We start from the raw sequence: 24841 nt of genomic DNA on the forward strand, positions 1-24841 counted from the left end.
GATGCAACAAACTCCGTACGCGCAGTAAGCTGCCGTTCCTCCTTGGCAGGTTCCAAAACCTTGTCAGCAAACACCCAATTTGTTTCCCTCCTGCCTGGTATGCCCTTCCCTCTCCCCCTAATTTCAGGCCAATCGCTCCTCTCGAAGCTGGCTGCAAATCTCTCAAGATACCCCGATTTTCTCCACCAGATCAAAAAAGAAAAAAAAGAAGAAAAAAAAAGCTGAAGATATGCCCCTCAACGGGAAGCAGAGATGCTGCGCTATGCTGTAGCCAACAGGTTGAGTGAACCCAAGAAGTATGAAGAAGTCGTAAAGTGGTATCATATGATCTGACCAGAAATAGCAACGAAGTTCCCAGATACAGACGGCTGGCAGAGGCAACCAGAACATAAAACCCAAGTATGAGAAACGGATATGGTGCAAGAAATGAAAGGCAATCCACAAAGGTGCCGATCAACAGCATGCTCGAAACGAGGTATAAAAAGGATATAGGGGTAATAACGTGTTCCCGTAAAGGTCGTAGGTCTATAATGCCGTTGTATGTATAAACCATGGCAACAATAAAAAGTGAATTGGAAATGGGAATATAAACGGCGACGGGATCAAGGTTCTTCGACAATGCCCTCTCCGCCGGCATCGTCGCGCCACTCGCGGCTCTTGTCCGTAAGCTTCTTGACGCCTCCGATCCGAGCTGCCCACAGGCTTTCGATAGGTGTGCGGAATGTGTAGGCGCGTTGGCTGCTGATGACGCCAATGGCTTGAAGCACGGCCTTGCGGCTGTCGCGGCTGAAGACAGCAGGGTGGTTGATCCACTCCAGGCTGGCTTCGAGCTCGGCATCTAACGAAGATACCGTGTTGGAATCGATGCCCACCGTGTTGCGGAGCGTCAAGGCATCGTTGGACCGGGATCGAGACAGCTGAGGCGGATAGCCGTTAACTGCAGAGGAGGCCGCCGAAGCCGTCGGCGAAGGGCTGTGCTTTCGATCAGGGGTTGCCGACGTGGGAGAGCCGTCCGCGCCAGTGTGTGGGGTGGACGAGGCGGACTTTTGACCAGGCAAAGGTGGCGGGGGCACTGGAGGTAATCCACCCTTGCCAAGACCACGGAGAATGGTTCTCGTCTCATTCAGGAGAGTGTGGGCTCGATCATGTTGGCCTCGAGATACGAGGGTCAAGGCTCTGGTGAGCATGTCCGAAGTAAGGAGTTCCATACGGCGTTGGACAATGTTCGGGTGAGGCGGAATCGGAGGGGCGTTCTGCCATGACGACTTCTTCGAGTCGGCGGTAGGAGGGAGCATCGTGATGGCCAAAAGCGAGGGCCGAGGCAGGTGGATGATGCTGCCTTCTCGGAGAATATCACCCCATACCAAGTCTGCTTGCAGCAGAGGCAACTCCTCGACCGACTGCGTTCGTTGGTCTTCCTGGTCCATTGGCCCGCCCAGGGCTTCCAGCCCGGATACAATCGTCTCCCACGGATCCTGCGGCAGCTGGTCCTGAGAAGCAGTATCGGGAAGGATAACTAGTTGCACCAGAATGTCTCTCTTGTCGCCAAACCGAAGGTCGCCCAGAGACGCTTCAGCATCACGCCCAGTGGCCCTCTTGGTGATTTGGAGCGCACCGCTAATCTTATGGAATTTGGCTGGTGAGCCCTCGGGAAGTTTGAGCCTGAGCTTCACATTCTGATGCGACAATGTTTGCATTGAACCCAAGCAGCCAGCCAAGCACTCACGAAGCATCATCCAGTCCTTAACGTAGGTGTATGATGCTTTTGTCCTCGTGGACAACTCAATCATGGTATCAGGCTTGTGCGTCATGCCGAGGCCAAACGAGTGGATGCTAATCTTTGCGGCTTCAGCGCGAGACACCACAAAGTCGACGCTGTCGGCGTCCGATGTTGAGGCATCGCTAATAAGCATAATGGATGCAATCGGGTTGTTGTATTTGCGCTGCATCAAGAGATCCATGGCAACGTTGGCGCCCTCGACAACATCCGCACGGTGGCTCTTCTGCCCAACGGGGCGGATGGATGCAAGCACGTTATTCCACCCATGCCAAGCTTTGGTCGTCATACCAACGATTGGTACACCACCGCCTCCTGATCCGAAAGTAACCAGGCCCATGCGATCCCGCTCTCCGAGGTTGCCCACCATGAATTTGAGGGCATCTCGAACCAAGTTTATCTTGACACCCTGCATCGATGACGAGATAGGCACAACCACCACAACGTCGATAGGTACGTGAACAGTGGAGAACAATGGGCTCTTCGCAAAGTTGGTGTATTCGGTGGGAGCAGTGGTGCTCGATTTGGGACCACCCCAAGAAGATGCCTGGGATGAGACACGCTGCGGGCGTTGAGAACGACCCCAGTCGTCTTCATCGGTCTCGGAATTGTCGGTTCGGTCGAAGTCGGGACTCCTAACTGGCGAGACCTCTGTGGCGTTCAGATCAAGTAGTGCCTGCTGCCAAAGCTTGAGCTGGTTTCGGTTCTCAAACCTGAGATGGAAAGAAGGCAGCTCAGACACGGAAAGGCTCAATGTGAGGACGTTCTCGTCTACTGGGGGCTGTGTCAGTTTCGTGTACCGCGCTGAAATGTCCGACAGGCCAAACCTACCATTTCCAGTCTCGGTGACTTCATTGAGGTGCTTCTTGATCAGAATAGAGCCTTTCAAGGTACACCTGGTCGCCTTCCTGGGATTGCCGTTCTCATCCCACTGGTGCGCTGCCGCCAGGTTCTTCTTCTCTTTTACACAGATAAGCATTTCGGCGAATAGGAAACACTCGAGTTCCTGCCATGAGACCTTATCCTTGCCGACACGCAATGTGCCGTATAAACGAAGCTTGCCGAATCTGGGATCGTATTAGCACAATGAACCATCTGCTCCATGTTCCATCGTATTCTTACCTGTTGAAATCCAGGCCATGCCAGTTGTCGACACGATTGCGAAGATTCTCGGTCATTTCCTCAAGAACCTCTGGCGGCTCGTAGGGGTAGAATCGGGGCTTGTTGCTCCGTGCGGGAGAAGGTGGCCTCTGCGTGAAGGCCTCGTCAATCCGCGGTTGGGGCATCGGGGCCACAGAGCCAAGGTCTTCCGGATCAGGCCTCCATTTGTTGTCCGGAACTTCCACCGTCACCAAGCAGGTAAGGGTCTGTTGTTGCCGGGACTTGTTGATGGTGGGGAACTCAGATCGCACCGTCACAGTCGGTGGTGGGATAGGGTTTCTGGTCATTGTACGCGGGCTTCCCGGTGTAGTCTCCATTGCCTGCAGGTCGTAGTCATGACGGCGCGAGGGGCCGCTCTGGGCAGTTTCGGCATAGCCAGTAGAGGAGGCAGCGCCTGTTGCTTCACTATCGCTACGGGCATGGCGCGAGTTTGTTGTATATCGCTCTGAAGGTGGAGCCTCACGGCTATCTCGATCGCGGGCTTCTCGGTGACTACCCCTGGTCACACTCTGCCCCCCACTCGACTGCGGGCCTCGACTGGACGGTACTGGGTCATCCCAAGAAGGCCCAGCTGTTGGTGTAGGTGTATGCTGCGAACGGGAGTCGCTGGTAGAGACGGATCGTACCATGTTGGTGATTTTCTCTGCAGAATGGGCAGGCCCATCAGAAACTTGGCTCGCATTGTAAGCAGCAGATTGGACCTTACCGATATCCAACACATTGCCCCCACGACTGGTGTCGAGGTGCAGCGGCGCATTGCACGAGGGGCAGTACTGTGATTCGAACTCGCGAATGAATTCGTAGAAGCAAGCCTCATGGGAAACATGCGAGCATTGAAACTGCAATATCCGCTCACCGCGGAGGGTGTGCTCAAGAGGCTCCTCGCAGACGGAACATTCGCTGCCGACAAAGGTCCGCTCCCTGCGAGTGCGACTCCGGTCACCCATCATGCCGGACATATTGTTGCCCGCACGAACGGTGTCGCGCGAGGACACGGAGGCTGCTGATGATCGAAGCGACGGCGTTCGGCGCGTGGGGCCGTGGATGTTACCGGCGGCGATGGAATGATCTAGCAAAGGTTGCCAAGTTAGCTATCAATGTCTGATCGCACTGCTGATCGAGCGTTGAGCAGAGGCTGGGCGCCTTTGCCGACATCTAGTGGCTACACGAGGAACGTGGTGGCTCAGTCTAGCGATTTCGTGCTTTGCGCCAGCTCTCTCAACGCTTCGGTGGCATAGAATTCAGTGTGCGCCTCCAGTAACTCACTTTTTTCGGGGAAGGAAGTTGATGAATAAGTATCCCAATCGTCCCGTGCAGGGACTGGTTGTTGCGGTTGCTTCGGTTGTCTCTTCTTGAAGGAACTTAGGGAGCGGAAGGAACGGGAATCAGAAGACTTGTTGTTCGCCAATCCGTGCTCAAGCAGGTTGGAAACCTGTGCGTCCCGGGCCCTCTGCTCTTTTGCAAGGCCGTGGGCTTTCGAGGACGATCGACTAAACATGTGGCCAGGTACCTAAAGATTTAGGTGGATGGCGCAAGGATTGAGTTTTAAAAGATAAAAGAATAAGTATGCTGGTACGCAACGGTACAGCAGGTACAGTAAAGTAGTAAGTATTGTAGTCTCCGGCTGGGTAGTCCAGACCCGTCAAGGAACTTGGATGTTTCCAGGGTTGTTGGTGGTGGCTTCTTGGGAGAGTTGTGTCGCAGATGGTTTGCGTACCCCGGGGTCTGTTTCAAAAGGTAGTATCCTTAATGCTGGTGGTAGAAAGTCTCGAAAAGGTGGCGCATCGCGTTTATAAGCTTCGATTCGCGGAACGGTTTGCTTTAGTTGCTTTTCCCTGGCGACCCGGTCAAGGACGTGGAGTGAGACAGGCTGACGGGATGATTGAAGCTTGTCGCCTTGTCGGCTTGCTGTCGTCGGAGAGAAGCTTGAGCTTATTCGTCAATTCAGTCAAGAGAGGAAATGCCCGACGCTTTTTGCTGCTGATGCCTCCTGCAGCTTGGGGGTGTGTTGGCCGGCAGGGAAGGTACTTGAGGTGAGATCCAGTTGCGTCTGCGCTGCGTGGGCTGATGGGGCGTGTGTGCCTGGCTAATTGCCCGTTTCCTTCTTTGTCCAATGGGTAGAACAAATTAAAAAAAGGGTCTGCTGGAATTGGCGAAAAGCAGGATCTAGCGCAGGTCCAGGTCCCAGTCCCAGTTTTGGGTCGGTTCGAGGAAAATAGGCGTCCCAAGGTTTGGAGTGGTTCAATGTAGGGATGTGCTGCGATGCGATGCTGGGCTGCTGGGCTGCTGGGCTGCTGGGCCAAGCAAAACCAATCAGAGCAACACCAGGCGTCGACTTTCCTTCGAGGTCGTTGGGTATTACTAAAATCAGGCGTTCGCCTTCTTTGCTCGGTCGTGTGAGTGCGTGACTAGTTGCGTCGAAGCCCGTTACAAGTTGATAGGTTACAAAATGACCTGCGAATCCGGTCCTTTCTTTCCAGATGATTGGTGGTACTGCGCCACTTTCCTAGCTTGGATTGGCGAGCGAGGGCAGAGGGAAGGGGAGAGAAGAAAAGAAAACACCAGAGCCGTCCGAGTCGTGAAAATGATAAAGAGACGTAAAGTAAGTAGGCGAATAGGTTCGGCCGGAGGAACGCGAAATCGGCGTCGCAGAGATTAAAGAGAAGCCCAAGGGGGTGCTCCTATATGAAGTAGGTGAATGTACTTTATTATAGGAAAGCCACCTGCAAGATGAGCGTGCCGGGCAGGTGATGGATGGGGGTTGGAAAGGGAGAGGCAGTCCGGTATCAGGATTCCTTCCAGACGATCTGGGAAAGGGAAAATTTGGGACTCCAATGGGATATTATTTCATTTCGACGCCTTTGCTCTTCTCCCCCCAGACTACTACACTACCGCATACAATCGTGCATCTCGACCCTCGCTGCGCGCATGGCCCTGTTGCCGTGGTCCCCCCAGTCGCTAGCCCGCGGCCAGTTTGTCCAGTCTCAGTAATGAGGTGCCTAGTAGGGAGGGCACCGCTTACAACGGCCTGCAAAAGCGAGCAGCAGCCAGGCCGGCTTGTGAGGGTGGAGGCGGGCTACTGTGAAAAGGTGGAGTGCTTGCAGAAGAGAAAAGAGATGGTCGCCATGCGCTTGCCAGGGACCCCTGCTGATTACACCCCAGCACTGCAAAGTAGGTACCTCCGAAGTGTACTTGGAGATACTCCAAGGCAGGCATGTACTTCCCGGCGACTTGATTAGCAGAAGCCGGGGTGTCGATGTCCCTCTCATCCCCAGCCATCAAATTGTGGGCTTCCTTTTCTTCGTTGGATTCTCCTCCAGCGAGTACGTACCCTACCTACTTGTTGGAACTCTCGGCGGCGCAAGATAAGGGGGGTTATCTGCTATATAAAGCATACGCAGAACCAGTTGGTTGGAGCTCGTAAACTCCGGGCCAGAGAAAAGCAAACATTAGGTCAGCAAACCAGAAGGATCTCGTGATGTGTAGGTAGGTAGCTAATTATGTATACGCATTGCGTCAATCCAGTCAGCAAGCAAGCTGGGCTGAACGGCAGTCTGGCCACAGAGAGCCGGGCGATCAGCCCTGACTCCTTTGAGGGTCGCTGTCCGGACGGGTGGACACTTGGAACTGTCCGGGCGGCCATGCCATGCTGGCAAAAGAAGAAGGCTACACGGAAACAAGCCCATACATACAAGTACATGCTCGCGCCCGCTACTGTAACGCCCAATCGGGCCACGCCCACATATTGATTCTTGATAGAAACCCCTTTCACCTACGGAGTACTTCCGACTTCATCCCAGCTCAAGAGCATAAGTAGTGATGTGCCCCGGCTTTCTTGACGACAGAAGTGAAATTTTGTCATGTGCGCCGGCCAACTTGTCGTATAGATGTACCTGGCATGGCAGGTGAAGTAACGCAAATGTTATTTTTGACGTGTGCGCTATCGCGGAGGTTTGTGGGATTGAGTTCATCGACACGCCTCTTCCGGCAAGGAGCGCATCTAAGAAAAGAAAGGGGTTTGATGTGTCTACATGATTCGCGAAAGTCCACAGACTTTATCTAAGGGATCGGCCGAGGGCTGGGCTAACACATGTTAGTTGCAAAATAGAAAGGATGAGAGAGAGGGACCTTGGCGCAAGGGCTCCGAGCGCAAACCCGACGCCACTACGAAGCACAGACTGGAGTGCACATGTGTTAATAAAAGAAGCATCGGTTGATGATAGATTATGTGTTGTATGCCAGCAGCATTGCTACTTACATGAAGATAAGGTGGAAATCGCCTTCTGTATACATACCTGCTCTAGAAGTAGGACCAAGGCCGACGATGGGCACAGTCATTCGACGTCGATGGCTCTATATGCACCTAATGTGTGTAGATAGGTATCCATTATTAGCACTCTGACTGACAGGTCGCACGTGGCGTCGACAGAAACCCTCCAGCTCTTTGGGCGGGGTTACATAACCGCCACCATAGCAGAATGGGTCAAGTGAGGTTTATGCACTATATGCACCGAACTTTTGAGGCCAATATATTGTTTCCTGGATGGGGATATGGATAAACGTGGAAGTATGTACGTCACGTCTTCGTAGGCTGGACTCCTGGGGCAAAATCGTATGTTGCACTTCCTGGCTACAGATGGAGCTGTGCGTATTGGGAATATGTGACCCTTGAAGCAGAAATAGGTATTAAGCTGTTTGTTGTTCGTTCTTGCCATGGTACTGTACTCCATACTTGAGTTTAGTTGAGCCGCTGCTTGCAATTATCCGTATCTAAGTTGGTCAAAAGAAACAAAAGTCGTCCTGGGTTCCCTGGCGGCGACTCAGCTGCAATCTCGTCCTGTAAATGCGCGGTAGGCTGCATAATCGCTTACACTGGAAGCTTCCGGCGACGTAAACTCTGTCCAGGGTGGGTTGTAGCTATCATGGAATACGATCACTGTCTTCAATGCTGTTCGAGTCGTGCTTTTGCTCGTATTGCTCAATGCCCCGGGTGTTTATAGGAGGTGCCTGCTTGAATGATCACTTACATCAGGTCATGCAGATAAATTGTTCCATTTACCAACACCTGATTGTAAGAACAGCATATGCAAACGGGACTGCCGCAGTGCGACGTTCGCGGCATGTTTTGGATATGTACTTAATACTTCCTACCAACATGATGGTATTGAGCTCATACAACATACAACCCCTCGCGAAGTCCATTTTCTATCACTACCATCGTCCAGAGGATAGAGCGCAACAACCCATCGGGTGCGGGCCTCATCTCCCCGCATCAATCCTGTCTGTGGCTGGGAGGGGTCTGTTGGTCTACATTCACCTGTCAGGCCACCCGTTCTCAAGTGCTGTTTGTTACAGGTGCAGCGGTTTATCTGCGGGTACCTTGTCGTCACCGGCTAGGTCAGCTATGTGCATGTAGGTAGATATTGCGAGTTATCAAGCACGGTGACTGACAACCTGCACCGTGAGCCTGCTTAACCTTCCTTACCACACGCTATTGCGGAGTATGTCAGCCCACCCCCACCTTTGCGGAGCGGGACGAGACTTCCAAGTCGGCAAACAAAGAAGCAAATATGTATGTCCCTGCCACCTACCTGCTTTGCGAGAGCCGACCTATCAATATACGATGTATTATGATTATCACCGATTGATATTAGAGGTGGACGGGTCAAAGAAGGCACTCGTGTAACATTCATCTCGCGCGCAACAAACACTACCATGGGTGTGTGCACCCCCTCACCCCTCACCCGGTGGCCTTGCCTTTGCATGCTCAGACTTCATCTCCATCTGCTATCTCCAAGCTGCCTTCACTGTCAACAAGGGTTGCTAGTCAAGTTCTTTGTGAGACATCGGCGTTAGCCCCAACAGTGTCTGTGGATGCTTCCACTCTCAGCAAATCGGAAGCTGGTCCAGCGATCAGGGACCAGTCAGAGAAACGGCAAGCTTCAAACAAGTCTGCAGCGCTGTGGCTGTTGGTGACCAAGCCCGCAGGTGGCAGCTGTCCTTTCATGTGCACCTGCAACATGCAGTGTCCCCAACCTGCAATTATGTCTGGTCTGACCTGTCGTCTCTCAATCGGAACCCGGAGAACGTCAACCTGCCGAAGAATCCAGTAGTCCTACGTCCCCCGATCGTGACCTCACAATCATCACTCGTAAGTGATGCTGCAACTGCATGCGTCGGTGAGGTCGGAACAGTAACCCAGGGCGTGCGTCGAAGACTGGATGTGCCCTGCAACCCGAGAGGAGAGGACCACTAAACAGTGGGGATTGCTCGGGACGATTGTCGAAATCTGACATGCATTCCAACAAAAATACTACTTGACCGGTCATATTGGTGTCTCGTACAGAAACAGCACCACAGCACCACAGCTTCACAGACTCGGCCCCTCGTTTCGTGGTGTACCTCCGTTTCCGAACGAAAAGAACACGCCACCCACCACCTCTACACCAAACTGTTTTCACATATTAACTGACTCCGCGCGGTGGAAGTTGAGAAGCTGGTCCCTACAGTAAAAAAATACCTCGAGGTCATTTTCCAGCGCTTTCTATAATACGAAACATGGCGGGCAATTGGATCTTGCCTGATCTCAGATCTGCCGCCAAATTCCCCCAAGCCGTGTTTCACGTCTGGATTCGGAGATCTTATCTGTCATGGTATGATATGCTAGATGGAGATCCGTTGGCTCCGGCATACCTTGGCGCAGACAAACAGTTTTCTCCTATAACTTCCTAGCTTGGACTCTTGAGCACAGCATGGAAATGCTACCCAGAATCCAGACCATGGTATGTCATGGAGACGGTGTTTAACACCGCGCGGGGTGCTGGACCTCACTGCCCTCCACTGGTTTCGCCTGATCATGTTTGTCTCACCAATGACGGCTTGGTATACTACCGGGCGCTGCGTGGGAGATTCGCCTGGCGAAAATACCTTCAACCGTATAGGCGCGAAATTCTTCCATGTCGGCAACATCTGCAACGTCTGACGTGGGCGTTGACACCTTCCAGTGATGGTGAGGCTGCCATCTCAGCAACAGTGAGAAAAGACTACCAGTGGCCTTGTGTGTCGCGGCATGCAACATGGGACCCGAGTGCGCATCAGACACACACCAATATGTGCGCAAGCGTTGAAAATACTGATTGGAAGTCCATGTCAACTCTACATAACCTATGTATGTGACACGGCGAACTTCTTTCTAGAAGCCGGGCTACCCGCTATGTTCAATAGCGGCTTGCGCGGAGCATTACTAAGCCCAAGCTGTCACTGTAGTTTAGACTTGGCGTCGTCTAGTCTTGTGCTGCTATCCGAAATTAGGACAAGATCAGGTCATGCGAGCCGTCTCCCGAGTCAAACAAGCTTCATCTCACAGCAAGATTGAATAAGCACAAAGTGCCATCAGATATCGGCCAAGCGCTTGTTTTGAGCAATACCTACTCCGTATATGGGAGCTATCTCCTGGTCACAGTCGATCAAGCGTTGGCCGTATCAGCAAAGCTGTGCCCTGCCACCACGACAGCGGAGCAGCCGATCGGATGAACTGTATTTGGCGGGGCTCCTGGCGATTACTCACTAGCACGTAGCCTAGGCTAGATGCTCCGTCCTATTAACAATTCCAAATGAGGCTCCGTCAACTTGGTTCTCGACAATCGAGCCGCATTGGAGGGTCTAGACGCGAGAAATCGGCAACCCTTCTAATCGATACGATATACTCTCCAAGAAGAGACTCGAGACTCTCCATGCTGGCAACCGGCAGGATGTGTTTCTAGGATGACCGATGAAACCAAGGGCATCATGCATAGCCGGACACGCCGTGTACATAAGCACGCAGGAAGGAGGGGCATCTCGTTCCTTTCGCTGAGATTTCTCAGTGAACACAAGAAGAGTATCGAACGCGAAAGGACACCGGTTGGTGGGGTTAAGTGAGCCAAATGGCCGACCGCGTGTGTGACCACTGCCGGGCAGGTCCTACATACATACTTAATTGCTGCGCCGCATGCCTGAACTGCAACGCTGAAATCAGGCGGTCAGAGACGATAGCGTCAAGACACCCAACGCCGACTGGCTAGTCAAGGAGATTAACGACGATGATGAAGCTGTGTAACACATTTCTTACCAAGAGTGAGGTGCATTTCGAGTATCACCATCTTCATCGCCGATTCTGATCGACGATGGCACTACACCCGGGGCCTTTCTCCCAAGAGTCAGGTCCTTGGCTGGCATTTCCGATTAGAAGGAGGATGTAGGACGAAAACTCTGGACCTGCTAATGACGAGGATGCATCGCTATAGATGCCCACTACATAATCGATTACAACCAAGGTACCTACTCCGTAACTACCATTGTATGCGCCAAACAGCCCTCATCCGGCCGACCAAGCCCATCGGATCAGACGATACCTACTCGTGTCCCAATTTCTGCGCCGCACGTGGCCTGGGAACCTGCAACAGAGTTGCAGTCACACGAACAAGTTTTGACTCCACAGTCCTTATTTCATTTCTACCTGTCCTTCAAATCAAATCCGCCGCGTTTGACAGACAGGAACTAGACATCAGGAGTTTTTCTGGCTGGATGACGTGCAGGAACGAGAAGCAGAGCAGAGGGGTTGTGAGCAGGCAACTATCGTCAACTGGTTAGTTCGTGTAACAACCCCATTGTCACTGCACCAAAAAAAAAAAACTGTGACCCCTCACTCTCCGACCGGAGGTGAGGATCGGCCTCCGGGCGAGATTGGAGTGTCTGTTCGCGACTCCGCCGCACAGACGCTCGCAGCCTGGGTAAGTATCCCATGTCTGTACATCTGCAGTACAGTACATCAATCGGAGATATCCTGGCTACTGCTCCAGGCAACAGGCTTTACAAGTGCTTTGCCAGCTGCCACTAATCCGATTTTGCTGACAGCGACTGCCATATCCCACGAGATAAACCGCGGATCGGGCCTGCTTGCAGCCGCGGCCGCCGATCTGCAAATGTTCCGAGAAAACCCCCTTTCCACCAGCATGACGGAAGAAAGAAAAACGTGTGAATCAACCAAAGCGTGGCAGAAGCAGGTACGTTCGGTTGCATACGGTCATCGGGCTGAGGGGTTTGAGATGAACAAATGGACAGCGTCGCATTCAATGTCTTGCGACTGCTACCTACCGTCATATTGCTCCATGTACATGGCTGTACTTTGCAGTGTACTCCTCTGTACTGTCTAGTCGGTTGCAGCACGTTTGCGGTAGCGGGGACTCCTCTCTTTCCCGGAACCCAAACTTCAACCTCCGCTGGTTCGCTCGCTTGCTCGGTAAAGTACCATCGTCACACACGTCACCGATGACCTCGCCTTGAGGGTGGAAGGTTCTGAGAGAGAAAGAGGAATCCATAATTCTAAAGAAAGAAAAGCTGGAAAGGAAAGTTTCATCTTTCCTTTCTTTTTTGGTTACGTTGTCCACTCTGTCATTCGATTTGTCTCTGCTTTCTTTCCGTCTTTCCTTTTTGTTCTTCATTTTCCGCTCGACTGGGCAAACCAGAGAGTAAAGCAACCTGAAGCACTTATGTACCGCTACGTACTTGCCAAGCAGCACTACGTATTGCTAGTCACAGGCGGGTTTTCCCCTGGATCGTCGTCTTACTACTATGGCCAAAGGTGGTTCGACAGCGTGACATCGCGCACTAGATAGACTTCCTTAGTCATGTAGGGGCGCCAAGACTCCCGTTCAACCACACGATGCCCCGGGCCACAAAAGGGCGAATGGCTTGCCGCTAGATTGGGACTACATACAGATACTACTACCTATCAAGAAGGGATAGGAAGGTGCCAAATACTATTACAGGTCTCAGGGTGCTATAAAACTCAGCAGCAACTATTATTCCCGTCACAACTGTTATAGCAATCAACAAGGTGTGTCCCCGTTCGTTGGCCCTGGGGCGCCCGCGCCTAGGTGGGCGGGAAGGGATGCGGGACTGAAAAAAGGAAAGTTACGGGCTGCGTGTGATTTCTGTTTGCTCTGCCTATTGGAAGTGCGTATGCAATACCTAGCAATGCATCTGCTGGGTTGCGATCCCCCTTCCATTTTGAAAGACTGACTTGCGCCGGGACGTTACTTGTACCATTCCATAGTTTCCACCTTGAACCTTCTAAAATGCCTGCGGCCATGCTGTGTGGGCCTGCTGTGACCTCACCCACGAGAAGGGAGTTGAAGCGTGTCGCGATGGGCGTCTCCATTGGGGCCCATTGGCCTGCGCTGCTCAAGGACGAACGGGTAACATTCGAGCCTGGTTGCTTTTGATTAGCACCTCTTTTTTTTGCTCTGCTGCTGCTGGCGATTTGGATGCAATGCAGAGTCGCATCCAATATGGTAAGTACTGCTTGATATATGTATTGAGAATCCCCGCCTATCTGCCTATCTCTCGTACCGGCGGATTGCGATCTGGGCTCCGAGACCTTGGTTGGCTCTTTGGGGGTGTAGGTACTGTTTTTGACTTTGGCTTTTCTCCAGCCACTCGTAGCGACCCTATCCCGCCACCACCTTCTCCATCGGGCATCTTGGTTTCTACACATCCAGGATCATAAGCAACTGTTATCCCCTTGAACGCGAAAGCGCTGCTTGTCACCAAAAAAAGCGTACTGTACGGTTCAGGGATATTTTAGTACGATCGGAATGACGTTTAAAACGTAAATCTCACTCGGGATGGTGTGTGATTGGTCAAGCTGACCTTGCTCAGGTACGCACGGTCTTGTTGATCATTTTTTGAAAGTATTGTACGGCAAGCAGCGCTTTCGCGTTCAAGGGGATAGCATGCGGCCAAGACATATATACACCATTATCACTGCGAGCGGCAAGGAAGAATCTTCACCGAGACCCCTCGTTTTCCGCTTTTGTCTCTGTCCTGGTGCAGCAATAGCCAGCAGTTCAGTTGATACAGTAGGTAGTACCTATCTGCTTCTGTGGCACCTGCTGGACGACACGGCGGGTAGGTGCGCCATCTCTCCCCGGTACGGCTGTCCCCGCCCACTGTTTACGAATAAAGTCGTCAATCATGTCTCGTGTCGGGTAACCTTACTGCCGTGGGTAGTGGGGATGGGATGCTGGATGGCAGCACGGGAAAAAGCCGTTTAAGAGGGATCAACGGCTGTGCTGTAAAGTAATGTCTCTGTATTTCTATTTGCATGCGCATGTCTCATCGTCGGGATTTCTGCGATTGGGGTGTGTGTGTGGCGTGTGCGTGTTTGCGTGCAACCAGGCTTTGCCAGCGTCCGGAGATGAGAAGGGGCCGGTCGACCCAATTGAGTCCTGACGGCCACCCCAAACGTCCGGGCTTCTCGCCCGAGAGTGTCATCACGGCGAACCATTGTGCGAACATGTGTGTCTACGGTAGGTGTGTGTCGTGCATGGCATGTGACTGATGACCCGGCTGTGGCGTGATGAGGCTCTATTTCGGTTTACCCGATAGAAGGGGAAAGGAGGGGGGGAGACCCTTTATCCTCATCCGTGGAACTGCCGCTGCTTGCTGCGCGTGCCTGGCCCTCCTAGAGGTCAATGCCCCCCGATTTGTCAATGCTTGCGAGAGGGCGACCACGTTGTCGCGCGCGCGAAGGAGAGACGACCCGGCAGTCTGGTGTCCGCGTGGACGTGTGCAACCACTAATCGTCGTCGTCCAGGCAGGCACGCACCCGTCTCCGTTCGCCCGCTTCTTAGTGAGGAAAGTGCGCCCGCGTAACGGCCGCCCGGCGCGCTTGGGGCAAATAGAGCAGAGAGAGCCGGCCCAACTATTGAAACGTCGCTGGCGCTATAACGTAGCATCACTAGTTTTAATTCCGAGCAGGTACTGCCCCCCAGAGTTGCAGACAATTATAGTAACATGCAGTATAACAACAGCGATAATATGACGACGGATTATATCGTATGTAATATACTTGTTGTTGCCATTACGTATGGCCAGATCGGCGACCGAGCCAAATTAACCCAACCAGAGAAAAACTTGACTTTTGGCGTCATATGTTGGGAGGCAGCGAAAGACCCCCCACTGCTGCTATCCGTGCTGTTACTTCCGGCAGACAACAATCACACGCGACGAAGTGACGATTGCCACATTCATGTTTTTGGTTACGGACGGAAATACCGCGCTATGTTGTTGACGCACAGCCTCCATGATGTAGTATCTTGATGGTTGACAGGCGCTCAGACCGCCGCACCGCCACCCTCCCCGGAGGCCCAAACTCTATAGCACGGACTTCGGCTGCAAGGCTTTGGTCGCGCTCTCTCGAAGCTGCTTCACCACTTCGCCCGCCGGCAGGCTCTCTTTGATCAGTCCCACGCCCGTGCCACTGTTCACAGACTGCGTGTCAGATCACTGAAACGGGACGTAGAACGCGGAAGAGGGGCAAACGTATAATGGAACCCCCTGGTGAGGGGAAAGGGGGGAAAGGGGAGGTATGAGATGGGGGGCTGTTCAACTTACGACCACGTAGTCATTCTCGAGGTATCGCCGGCGTCTTTGGCTGCCTTGAATTTGGCCACGTTCTCTTCTAGGGACAGGCCGGCCTCGTAGTCTTGATAGCAAGGGTTGACCACAGCGCGGCCGTCGTAGAGATCGGGCCATGACATGTTGCCCTGGATGTGATCGTGTAGTTGTGACCTGCCGTCGTAGTAGTGAGTAGTCAGATACCGAATTCAATCCGGACACTGTTCCTGTTGTTTTGTTCCGGAACCGGCCATACGAGACCAAATGAGTGAAGATGAACTTACTTGACCGTATTCATGCCGCCATCTGATGTAGAAAGGATGGCCTTCCTCTTGAACTCCTGAGTGTCTGCCTCGGCAGCGACCATGAACTGCGCACGCGAAAGAAACACGAGTGTCAGCTCTAACTTTGCCCAAAACCAACCAAGAAAAGGGGAAGACAGCAAACCTACTCTAGTCCCCAATACCGCCGCCTCGGCCCCCAAGACCAAGGACGCCGCCACGCCGCGCCCCTCGGCCAGTCCCCCTGCGGCCCAGACCGCCACCTCGCGACCGGTCGATCCTGTAGAAGTAGAAACCATGTCGGCGATCTCGGGCACCAGGCTCACGACACTGGCGCCCCGGGCCCACTGATGTCCTCCGGCGTCGACGCCCTGCGCGACGACGATGTCGGCACCATATTGAACCGCCTCGCGCGCCGCGGCCACGGAGCCGACTTGGACCGCGACCTTGACCTGGTCGTTCCACTCTCCGGGTGAACTGGACGAAGACGACCGCAATGCCCGGATCATGTCTCCGATGGTCCCGGGCTGGTCGGGCGCCGGCGCGAAGAGCCACACGGCCGCCGGGCGGTACGACTCCAGGACCGGGACCGCGGTCTCGGCGAAGTGGGAGACGGACGGCGCGTAGGCGACGAAGCCGACGCCTAGGGGCAGGGTGTTCTCACTACTCTTCACACCGGAGAGCAGATTACGAGCCTGACCGAGTTCCCTGTCGAGTTTACTGAGGGCGGCGCAGCCAGGAGTGAAGTCACGACCGCCTTGGATGAAGCCTGATGTCAGGGTTTAAGGTTAGTCTCACCTTGTCTGTCTGATTGGGAGGATGAGGTGGGCGCCAGAAACCAACCTAGACCGCCGGCTTTGCTGACTTCGGACGCCAAGGTCGCGTTCGTGACAAAGTCCATGGGCGCGCTGACGATGAGTGGCGACGACGTGGTGGGAAACCAGCGCTGCATCCGCGTTCGTGCTGTTGACGAGGCCATGGTGGTGGCAAAGCGGCGGATGGCCGGCGTGGGAGTGAGTGCCTTGAAGCGTAGCAACGACATGGTCAGATCGGGTCAATCGGGGTATCCAGTATATCAACAGGTAGTGCCGGAGCGCCGTCGGTTCTGTAATCGGCTATGTTCGGTAGTTACGGTAGTCACGGTAGTCACAATGAAAGGCTGCGCCGTCATTCACGGGAAATGTGGGACCCGCTGACTCGAGCAACTCCGAGGAGGAGGGGAGCAGAGTGGACGGGCGGAAGCGCGGCTCGCTCGTCATGGAAATTCACATGCGACATGCATACAGGCTTAGGTAGCAAGGAAGTCATTTGGAACAAAATGACATAAGGGAGGAACGAGGGAGCGAGAAAGCATGGAATACGGACGGTATTAGCTTTTTCGTATTTGACATCACATCAATCAACTCCTGCGAATTCAGGATGGGTTCTGACAAGAGGTAGTTCCAAAGTACACCCGATGTACCTGGCGCCTTCTTCTAGACGCGTACACATTGATGCTTTATTTGGGTGCTTACCTAGGTTAACCTTAACCAACTGTTTTCCGTCCGGCGTCGTTTTGCCAACTTTGTCAGGTAAGACAAGTGCAGCCGTTCTTTCTTAAGTAGCTTCGCGGGTTGAGGAGAACCCAGCCCTTGGCGCCTGTCTGTCCCGACTTCACCACGTCAAACTCAATCCTGATGTCAGAAGAGACCTGAGTAAGCCCCGAAACCTTGGCCCATGGTGGTTGGCGCGCCCTGTTCTTGTTCTTGTCTTGTCACCCAGAACCCTAATTCACTGACTCCCGAAGATCTTGAACCTTTTTTACGCTCGATCCTCCCCTGTTCGTCCAATGTTAGCGCTTGACGTTTGCTTGGTGCTCGCTTGTACTTGGCCGCTTCGCATCGGCTCAGACCTGCAGTTTTTGCAAGTGCCAGCTCTGTCGTTACCTGGTCACGAGTCTAGTGAATCCCAGGTAATTGAAATGGAGCCGCAGTTTCGTTCCTGTGGCTGCATTCGTTGGCTCTCTCGGCAGAGAGCGATCTACGTGTCAATTGGCATCCGCTTCTGATGTCTCCCTTCGACCGGTATGGTTCATTCGAGATTAAGGGGGGTTTGGGGTTGGACTCCCGCTTAAGAAGGTCTCGACTCAATGTAGCATCGCGCGTCTTATGGATCGGGATACGCTCCGGTAGGGATGATCATGCTGTTTGTACATTTCTTCACCAAAGTCAACTGATGCCATGTGAAGAATCAACACACCCAAACTGACTATCTATGCCGGGCCCGAGGACGGATCTCCCGCGCCGTGGCTGTCAACATCAGCTTTCTTAGCGATTTCTTCGTCATACTTGGGACCATATCGTTGACGAATTGCGCCTCGAGGTCGCGCGCGCTGCGCGAAGCCACCACACTGCTTCCCGTCACCTTGCGGTCCCGTCGCATCACCACCTCGGGGTGCAGGCCGGTCGTGTCCGTGATGTCGCCTTCGACGTCTCGATCGTATACCACATGTTTGTGCTTGAGGTACCAGCTATATCTTGGTGAGATTTCGGTATTCATGGCAGGCCCTTCTCTTCTTCCTCACATCTTCTACAGTATCCGTTCAGCTCCTGCTTTCTAATGGCAGTACACGGCTCCGACACGGTCGCTCGCCATATTGCGCTCCGGCGTGTCCTTTCCTACACACAGGGGTTCCAAAACATGCTTAGTGCTTGCAGATGGAAACCTCCACCGATCCCCCCTTGGCCTCCCAGTCTATGCTCACTTTCTGGTGCTCCTTCCGTGTCCCATCCGATATTGCTTTACGTATCAGCCGACGACGACGTACTGGGGAGCATGGCGGGCCCTTGCCACTCCCTCTCAGTGACCTCCTCAAATTCAGGAGTAACGATATCCTTCAAGCATGGGCTATAATAATCGTCATCGTCTGGGTCCAGCTCATCCTCTTTCTTCTTGCCGACCTTGACTGTCTTCCCTTCGCCCGCGTTGTCATCGTCGGGCGAGGCCTGGCCTCTCTCGTGCCACGGGTCATTGGGCTTCGATGGCAGCCGCCTGAGCTTCCGGAAGGCGTAGTTGCGCACGGGCTGGTGGTTGGTGAACAGCAAGAAGATGCGGTACCCGTCCCAGTCGTGCACGAAGTGCTCCAGCTCTCTCCCGCGGAACATCACGCAGTCTCCTGGCTGATATCCGAGCTTCAGCGCGAGCTGGGGGAAGCACAAGTCCCCACCTAATACATAATGTGTTAGCTGTCCCTGCGTGTCTGCTATTTTCTTATTAACTCGTCGTACCTGTGTAGGAGCCAAGCCCCACAAGACTGGCAAAGCCGAATTTGATGTCGGTCTTGTCGGAATGTCGCTGTGTGTACGAATTGACTCCCAGGACAAACAGCGTTGAAAATGTTGGCTCTGAAAGGGGCACTTTAAAGTCATCCGGCAAGGCTCTGTAGACGTCGAGGCACTTGGTGTATTCGTCAGGTGCCATTGTGCTGAAGAGGAAGCGAACAGCTTCTGAGGCCAGGCCTACGGCTTTCGTCGTGAACACGGGGAATACTTGAGAGGGGATATCCTCCAAGAGCCTCCGTCGAGGCAGGCCTGTGCTGAGTTTGGAATCGGGTGTCTTCCAAACGTGGTCTGGGTTGGTACGGCCTTTCACTACAATGTGATAAATAGTCAGTATCGTTTGAACGGGTGCACCGAGTTCGGCCCAGACCGAGATGAATATTTCCCAAGATTAGCCCACTTACTCGTCCAGGTACCGTAGTGCACTACACACTGCACTCGCTTTTCGACCTCCTTCAACGTGGTGGCCTTCTCCAGATCCATGTGTGGGTTCTCGAGCCGGATCATTTCATCCACCATGTGACGACTTGTCTCGGGCAGTGGCAGCGGCGGAAGCGCAGTCCACTTCCGCACGGCGTCTTCCAGCTTTTCAACGCTCTTCGCCTGGAAGAGAAAAACGAGCAGCTTACTGAACTTGGTGAGAACCACCTCAGAGTCCTTGTCTAGGACGATTACGATGTCGTGCTTGGGCTGTTCGTAAATAGAATCATCTACTGCCGCGGCCCGGTCGCGCTGGTAGTGGTAGAAGTAGTCCTTGGACTGGCTCTTGTCTTCTTTCTCAATCTGAGCGACGAGTGGCTCTAGAGCCGGATCACGTTGGGCATTGTCTCGTGCCTCTTCCCGAAGAGCATCCCGCTCTTCGCGCGAGGTTCCAACCCAGAAGACGTTGTAGCTTTCAGATCTTATGGCCTTGTACCAAGTCTTCTTGTTCTCAGTCCCATCCCTGTGCATGGGCATCTTGGGAGCCTCGCCCCTATTCATCCGCTTTGCCATGAGCATGTTCTCGACGTCGCGGCCCATCGGGGCCTCTGCCACGCGCTGGTCAGATAGGTTATCCAAGCGACGCGACCTTGCCGCGTTGCAGTATGACTTCGGATCGACAACGGATACGTCGCACATCTGCATAACTCTGACACTGAAATTCTCGACATGATGGTCGACAACAACTTCTTCCTCGGTGCTGCGTACGGTCTGCCCAACGTCCAGGACGGCGTTTATACCGCGATCACGGATCTCACCCAAGTACTGCTTGACCTTTTCGGCTTTCTCCCCGTCAAGGAAACGAAAGTCTCTATCGGTGAACTTTGGATATTCCTGGAGCAGCAGTAGCAAGTAAGCATCAGTTTATTTCCGAGTGATGGCATCGTCTACTTACGTTATAACGGCGAGCCTCTTCCCAATGGCTGATATTTCCACATCCGGGCAGCTTCCAGCCATAGGGGTCTCCAGGTATGACCTTTCGCTCCTCATGGTAGCGAATGATTGGCTCAAAGTGCTCCTCGGTGATCGACTCAATTGACTGGGCCTGTCTGGAGCCCATGTTGAAGACGGCTGAGGTGTTTAGTCAGGTACTTGAAAGGCGCGACCAAGGCGTACAGGCTTGGGTCAATACCGAGGAACTTTCGGTCGTGCATGCAAGTCTTGTTACGGCAGGGTGACATGAAAGAAGAAGTTGCTCCAAGGTTCATCTGTAAGGTAAGCGACATATCTAGGGTATATAGGGCGCTGGCAGTATCCTGTGTTTGCGCAGTTGCGTTTGCTCGTTTAAGTTGCCTGCCTTCCTTATGCAATCGAACCAGTTTTCTTGAAAGTGTTTGGGCAACAAGTATGCTCTGAAGTGCCTAGGTAATCATTTTGGACTTTCTTCCCTGTATAACGTTCAGTGCCTGCCTTAGCCCAATGCCCAAGGTACGAATTGAAGCGTTGATATAAACAAAACTCTTACGATTCAGTTAGGCTCACCACCAACCAACCTCCTTCTACTCGACCACGTCACTCCCACATCCACGAACCTCTCTGTTAACCAAAACGAGAGGAATGCATCACCGAGAGAAGCAGACACATTGATTACCACCATGAACGAACCACTCTTCGACCCGGGCGACTTGCCCTTGGGTACGTCTGTTGTCAGTGTGCTGAAGTTCGACTTCCTCGACGCCATCGCCAAGTTCAAGAACACGCTTCCCACCGACTACATCCGGGACTCATGGCTCAAGATACTCCAGAAGCAGTGCTCCGAGTTGCACTCGCAATTCGGTCGCGGGGACAGGGACGATGTATCAGATCGAGTATCACTGCTGTACCTACAGATGCTTTTCTTGAAGGGCCTGTACCGCTCGGTGTGTAAGTAACGGGACCTTCAAACGGATCGCTTAGTCCAAAAACAGGACGACTTGCTAATTGCCCATGACAGGCGGCGATGCTGCAGAGATATGCGGATGGGAGAAGATGCCATGCATGATTTCACCCTATCTCAATGGCCTCGGAGATTCCACCCAGTTCCCCTCTGACCTCTTCAGCTTGGCAATGAAGGCAACTACCGAGGCGGACTTGCTAGAATACCTCGCATACGGCGCCGACACTTCTGGCAGGACGGGCCCAGCAACCATCACCACAGCCTGTCTTGTGGCTAACACGGCTGCTCCTGCAGGAAACCGAGAGGTGCAGAAATGGGATCAGTGATTTCCAACCAACACCTCTTTAAAATGCACCCGGGATAGGTTTCTTCATTACATCGAACATGCTGGCTGGAGTAGAGCATGGAGATGAGATGAGATCATCAGCAACATGGTATGAGGTAGCTAGCAATGCAACAGTTCTCTGCCCTGATTGGATGCCTAAGTAAGAACCAGGTAGCTGTCAAGTGGGCAATACCAAGGGCAGGTACGGGTAATGCTGAAGGTCAAAAGTGGAGTGCTTGCGAACATTCCCTTGCACTTCGACGTTTGCTCCTGCCTTGAAATTGCATCGCCAGGTACATGTAGAATTTATCCCACAAGGGTCCTTATCTTCTGCCCAGATCTCTGCTACAACCCATCGGGTAGCCAATCAAGCACATCGTCTACAACGCCCGTTCGGAAATCCATCCCTCGTGCAATCATGGACCAGCAGGCATCCATCGACCCAGATGATCTGCCTTTGGGCACCTCAGCTACCACAGTGCTCACTTTCAATTTCCTCGAAGCAATCGAGCAGTTCAAGAAAACACTTCCGGATGATTACATCCGGGATTCATGGTTCAACGTCCTCAAGAAACAGTGCGCCGAGTCAACTTCAAGTTCGGCCACTTCACTCTTGTATTTACAAGTGGTGTTTCTCAAAGACTTGTACCGTCGTGTGGGTATGTAAAAACACCAAAGCTCTCCCCCTCCCAAGAAGATGTTCCCTAACAGGGTTTCAAAGTGGGCGATATCGGACCGAAGTCAGGATGGGAAAAGATGCCAACCATGATCTCGGAAATGCTCAATGGGCCTGAAGATGTAAGAACCTGCCACGGCGATATGTTCTACGAAGCCAAAGAGAAGGAAAGCGCGGAGGAGCTGCTTGCATGCATCGCATACTACCCCTCGCCTGGCAAGAAGATGCCGAAAAGCATCACGACAGCAGTCCGTGTAGCGACCAAGACCAGTGTTGCTACTGTCATCAAGGATGAAGCAGGTACTCCCAAGGCAGATGGCGATGATGAGTCCGAGATTGCCAGAGAGACTTCTTCATCCACCTCTGGCAACAAGAAGCGCAAGGTGAGCACCTTCGCCCAGAGTGCGACACCATCATAGCTAATAGAAAGTTCTAGACTGCTAGAAGCTAAGTCTGCGCACTTCCGGCGAGAAGAAGATAACAAGAAGAGTGCACGGTGAAACGTACTGATGCTCACCAAAGAGGGCAGAATTGTGTTCGACTCTATGGCTTCTTGACTGTCCTTCAATAATCGGTAATGAGATCCTATGACTAGAAAAATGCTTGATCCTGAATGATCATATCTGGACTGATTCCAATTGCATGCGTTTCTGTTGGGTTCAAGCATTGTAGAAATATTGTTAAACAGTGCCCCCTACCTTCCCATTTTATGTATTCCTTTCACAATTAGGTGAGGTGAAAGTGAATTGCCCACGAATGTTCCTTCCAACTGGGCCTGTCCATTTTCTTGTTCCTGCCTGGATCTCTGACCTGCAGGTACAAATTGTACCCATTTGCCATCATTCCATCTGGAACGAATTTACCTCCCCATCTTTCCATCAGACCTGCACCACAGCTCAGCCAAGCGCTCCTCGAAATCATGAATGCTGCACATCTCAACGCAGGAAACCCGCCGTTCGGCATTAGGGTCGTCAACCTGACGGTGGTAGAATTTGACTTCCTTGAAGCCGCTCGGAGATTCAAGGCTACCCTTCCCCTCGACTATGTCCAGACTTCCTGGTTCGATGAAATCCAGATGCAATGCTACAATCTCCAACTTGGATACAGGAATTCGACCGTATCGCTGCTGTTCGCGCAAGTGGAATTCTTGACCTGCTTATACCGTGGAGTTCGTAAGTAAAGGCACCAATATGGCAATCCAAGTTCATGATCTGACATGCTTCACAGTTGGCGGTATCGCGCCGGAATCCAGCTGGGAGAAGATGATGGCCGAGATTTCAAGAGACAGAAATGGCCCTGCTGACTACATGATCAAGGCTGGTGAAATGTTCGATCAAGCCAAGATGGAGAAAACCGATCAGGATGCAATCAATTACATCGCGAAAGGTGGTGAACTCTCACTCGCGAAATTCACCTTCATGACACCGATGACGCCGGCAACCTCAGCTAAGCCAAGCGATGGCAGGATGGATCTCGACAAACCCAATACATGGCACCAGGGACTGAAGCTGGCACACACTTCCACTTTCAACCTTGCAGAAGCGTTGGAGGGCATGAGGAAGAGTGATTTCGATGATCATCACTGGTTCGAAACCGTCCTGAAAGGCGTGTGCAGATATGAACTTGACGAGGATTGGCCATATTATCTCAAAGTCCCCGAGAAAGACTGTCGCAATGTTTCATTGCTATTCCTTCAAGTGAATTTTACTTTTGAAGTATACCGAGTGGTTGGTAAGTTGTTTCTGAGACAGCTCACAGCTTGGCTCCTCCAGAAGGCTGACATATGGTTCCCTCACAAGATGACGATTGCGATGATCAGGAAAATAACCCCTGGCTTACGGTTACCAGGCGCATGGAAATATACGAACTGAATTCCGCCGATGACGTTCTCGTGGATTGGCAGAGACTGCTCACGGGTGCATTGGAGAAGACAGCAGCGGTGGATCTTGTGAAGCACCTTTCCCAGGGCCTGCGTATGGAGGACAGTGGGTTTATTACCTTTGGAAACCGCAGTAAGTATATTGTTCCACTGGAGAACGTGTTTAATCAGGGCTAACAGCGTAACTAGATGGCCTGGATACGTTGACGATGAAGGACCTCTATTCGGGAGTAAAACGCCCCCATGGCTGAACTCTGCCACAGGATGCCAAGCGAGACGACACGAAGGAAGTTCGTCGAAACTGACTGAAGATCATCAAAGGGGAGTAGGGATGCGTGCATCTCACATCACGGCTTTCAGACCTCTCTTCGGGTCTTGAGGATGAGGTTCTTATGGCTATGGAGACAATTGGTACTGCAGAATAGAATTTGGCAACACCAATTGCATGGTTTCCTAATCACTTCGAGCGTTATGGAAGTATTGCTGGACAATATTATTATTTTTACGCCTTCTATGTGTTCTGAACAAATTGTGACTTGCGGAACGTAAGGCCATCAGAGCTTCCTGAAGCAAAGGCGTGCTCCTACTCGCCACGACAGGTACCCGTGTTCAAAGGAATCCAAGGCGA

General features: G+C 52.7%; 7 protein-coding genes across 7 annotated transcripts; 3 read left to right on the forward strand and 4 right to left on the reverse strand.

Moving 5' to 3' along the window:
- Positions 1 to 602: 602 nt before the first annotated feature.
- On the reverse strand, positions 603 to 4436 carry PG985_013754 (von Willebrand factor type A domain-containing protein; the record flags this gene model as incomplete). Its single annotated transcript, XM_066833520.1, has 3 exons — positions 603 to 2844; positions 2900 to 4007; positions 4205 to 4436. The coding sequence occupies 3 exons, from the start codon at positions 4434 to 4436 to the stop codon at positions 603 to 605; spliced, it is 3582 nt and encodes a 1193-aa protein (XP_066678260.1).
- Positions 4437 to 15151: 10715 nt separating this feature from the next.
- Positions 15152 to 16702, reverse strand: PG985_013755 (2-nitropropane dioxygenase; the record flags this gene model as incomplete). Its single annotated transcript, XM_066833521.1, has 5 exons — positions 15152 to 15242; positions 15377 to 15553; positions 15664 to 15749; positions 15831 to 16429; positions 16504 to 16702. Coding segments are annotated over 5 exons (1152 nt in total), but the record flags the coding sequence as incomplete, so codon positions are not given.
- Positions 16703 to 17907: 1205 nt separating this feature from the next.
- PG985_013756 (uncharacterized protein) lies at positions 17908 to 18198 on the reverse strand (the record flags this gene model as incomplete). Its single annotated transcript, XM_066833522.1, has 1 exon — positions 17908 to 18198. The coding sequence occupies one exon, from the start codon at positions 18196 to 18198 to the stop codon at positions 17908 to 17910; it is 291 nt and encodes a 96-aa protein (XP_066678262.1).
- A 242-nt stretch (positions 18199 to 18440) lies between these two features.
- PG985_013757 (uncharacterized protein) lies at positions 18441 to 20517 on the reverse strand (the record flags this gene model as incomplete). Its single annotated transcript, XM_066833523.1, has 4 exons — positions 18441 to 18865; positions 18927 to 19289; positions 19382 to 20291; positions 20353 to 20517. The coding sequence occupies 4 exons, from the start codon at positions 20515 to 20517 to the stop codon at positions 18441 to 18443; spliced, it is 1863 nt and encodes a 620-aa protein (XP_066678263.1).
- Positions 20518 to 21052: 535 nt separating this feature from the next.
- Positions 21053 to 21659, forward strand: PG985_013758 (uncharacterized protein; the record flags this gene model as incomplete). Its single annotated transcript, XM_066833524.1, has 2 exons — positions 21053 to 21320; positions 21391 to 21659. 2 exons carry the CDS (start codon positions 21053 to 21055, stop codon positions 21657 to 21659), a joined length of 537 nt encoding a protein of 178 aa, XP_066678264.1.
- Positions 21660 to 22076: 417 nt separating this feature from the next.
- On the forward strand, positions 22077 to 22753 carry PG985_013759 (uncharacterized protein; the record flags this gene model as incomplete). The annotated part of the gene is made up of 2 exons (XM_066833525.1): positions 22077 to 22317; positions 22380 to 22753. The coding sequence occupies 2 exons, from the start codon at positions 22077 to 22079 to the stop codon at positions 22751 to 22753; spliced, it is 615 nt and encodes a 204-aa protein (XP_066678265.1).
- A 500-nt stretch (positions 22754 to 23253) lies between these two features.
- Positions 23254 to 24390, forward strand: PG985_013760 (uncharacterized protein; the record flags this gene model as incomplete). Its single annotated transcript, XM_066833526.1, has 3 exons — positions 23254 to 23506; positions 23562 to 24065; positions 24134 to 24390. 3 exons carry the CDS (start codon positions 23254 to 23256, stop codon positions 24388 to 24390), a joined length of 1014 nt encoding a protein of 337 aa, XP_066678266.1.
- Positions 24391 to 24841: the final 451 nt, after the last annotated feature.

The sequence above is a fragment of the Apiospora marii genome (assembly GCF_038362585.1).
Source record: "Apiospora marii strain CBS 49790 chromosome Unknown utg000011l_segment0_segment0, whole genome shotgun sequence".
NCBI classification, from domain to species: Eukaryota; Fungi; Ascomycota; class Sordariomycetes; order Amphisphaeriales; family Apiosporaceae; genus Apiospora; species Apiospora marii.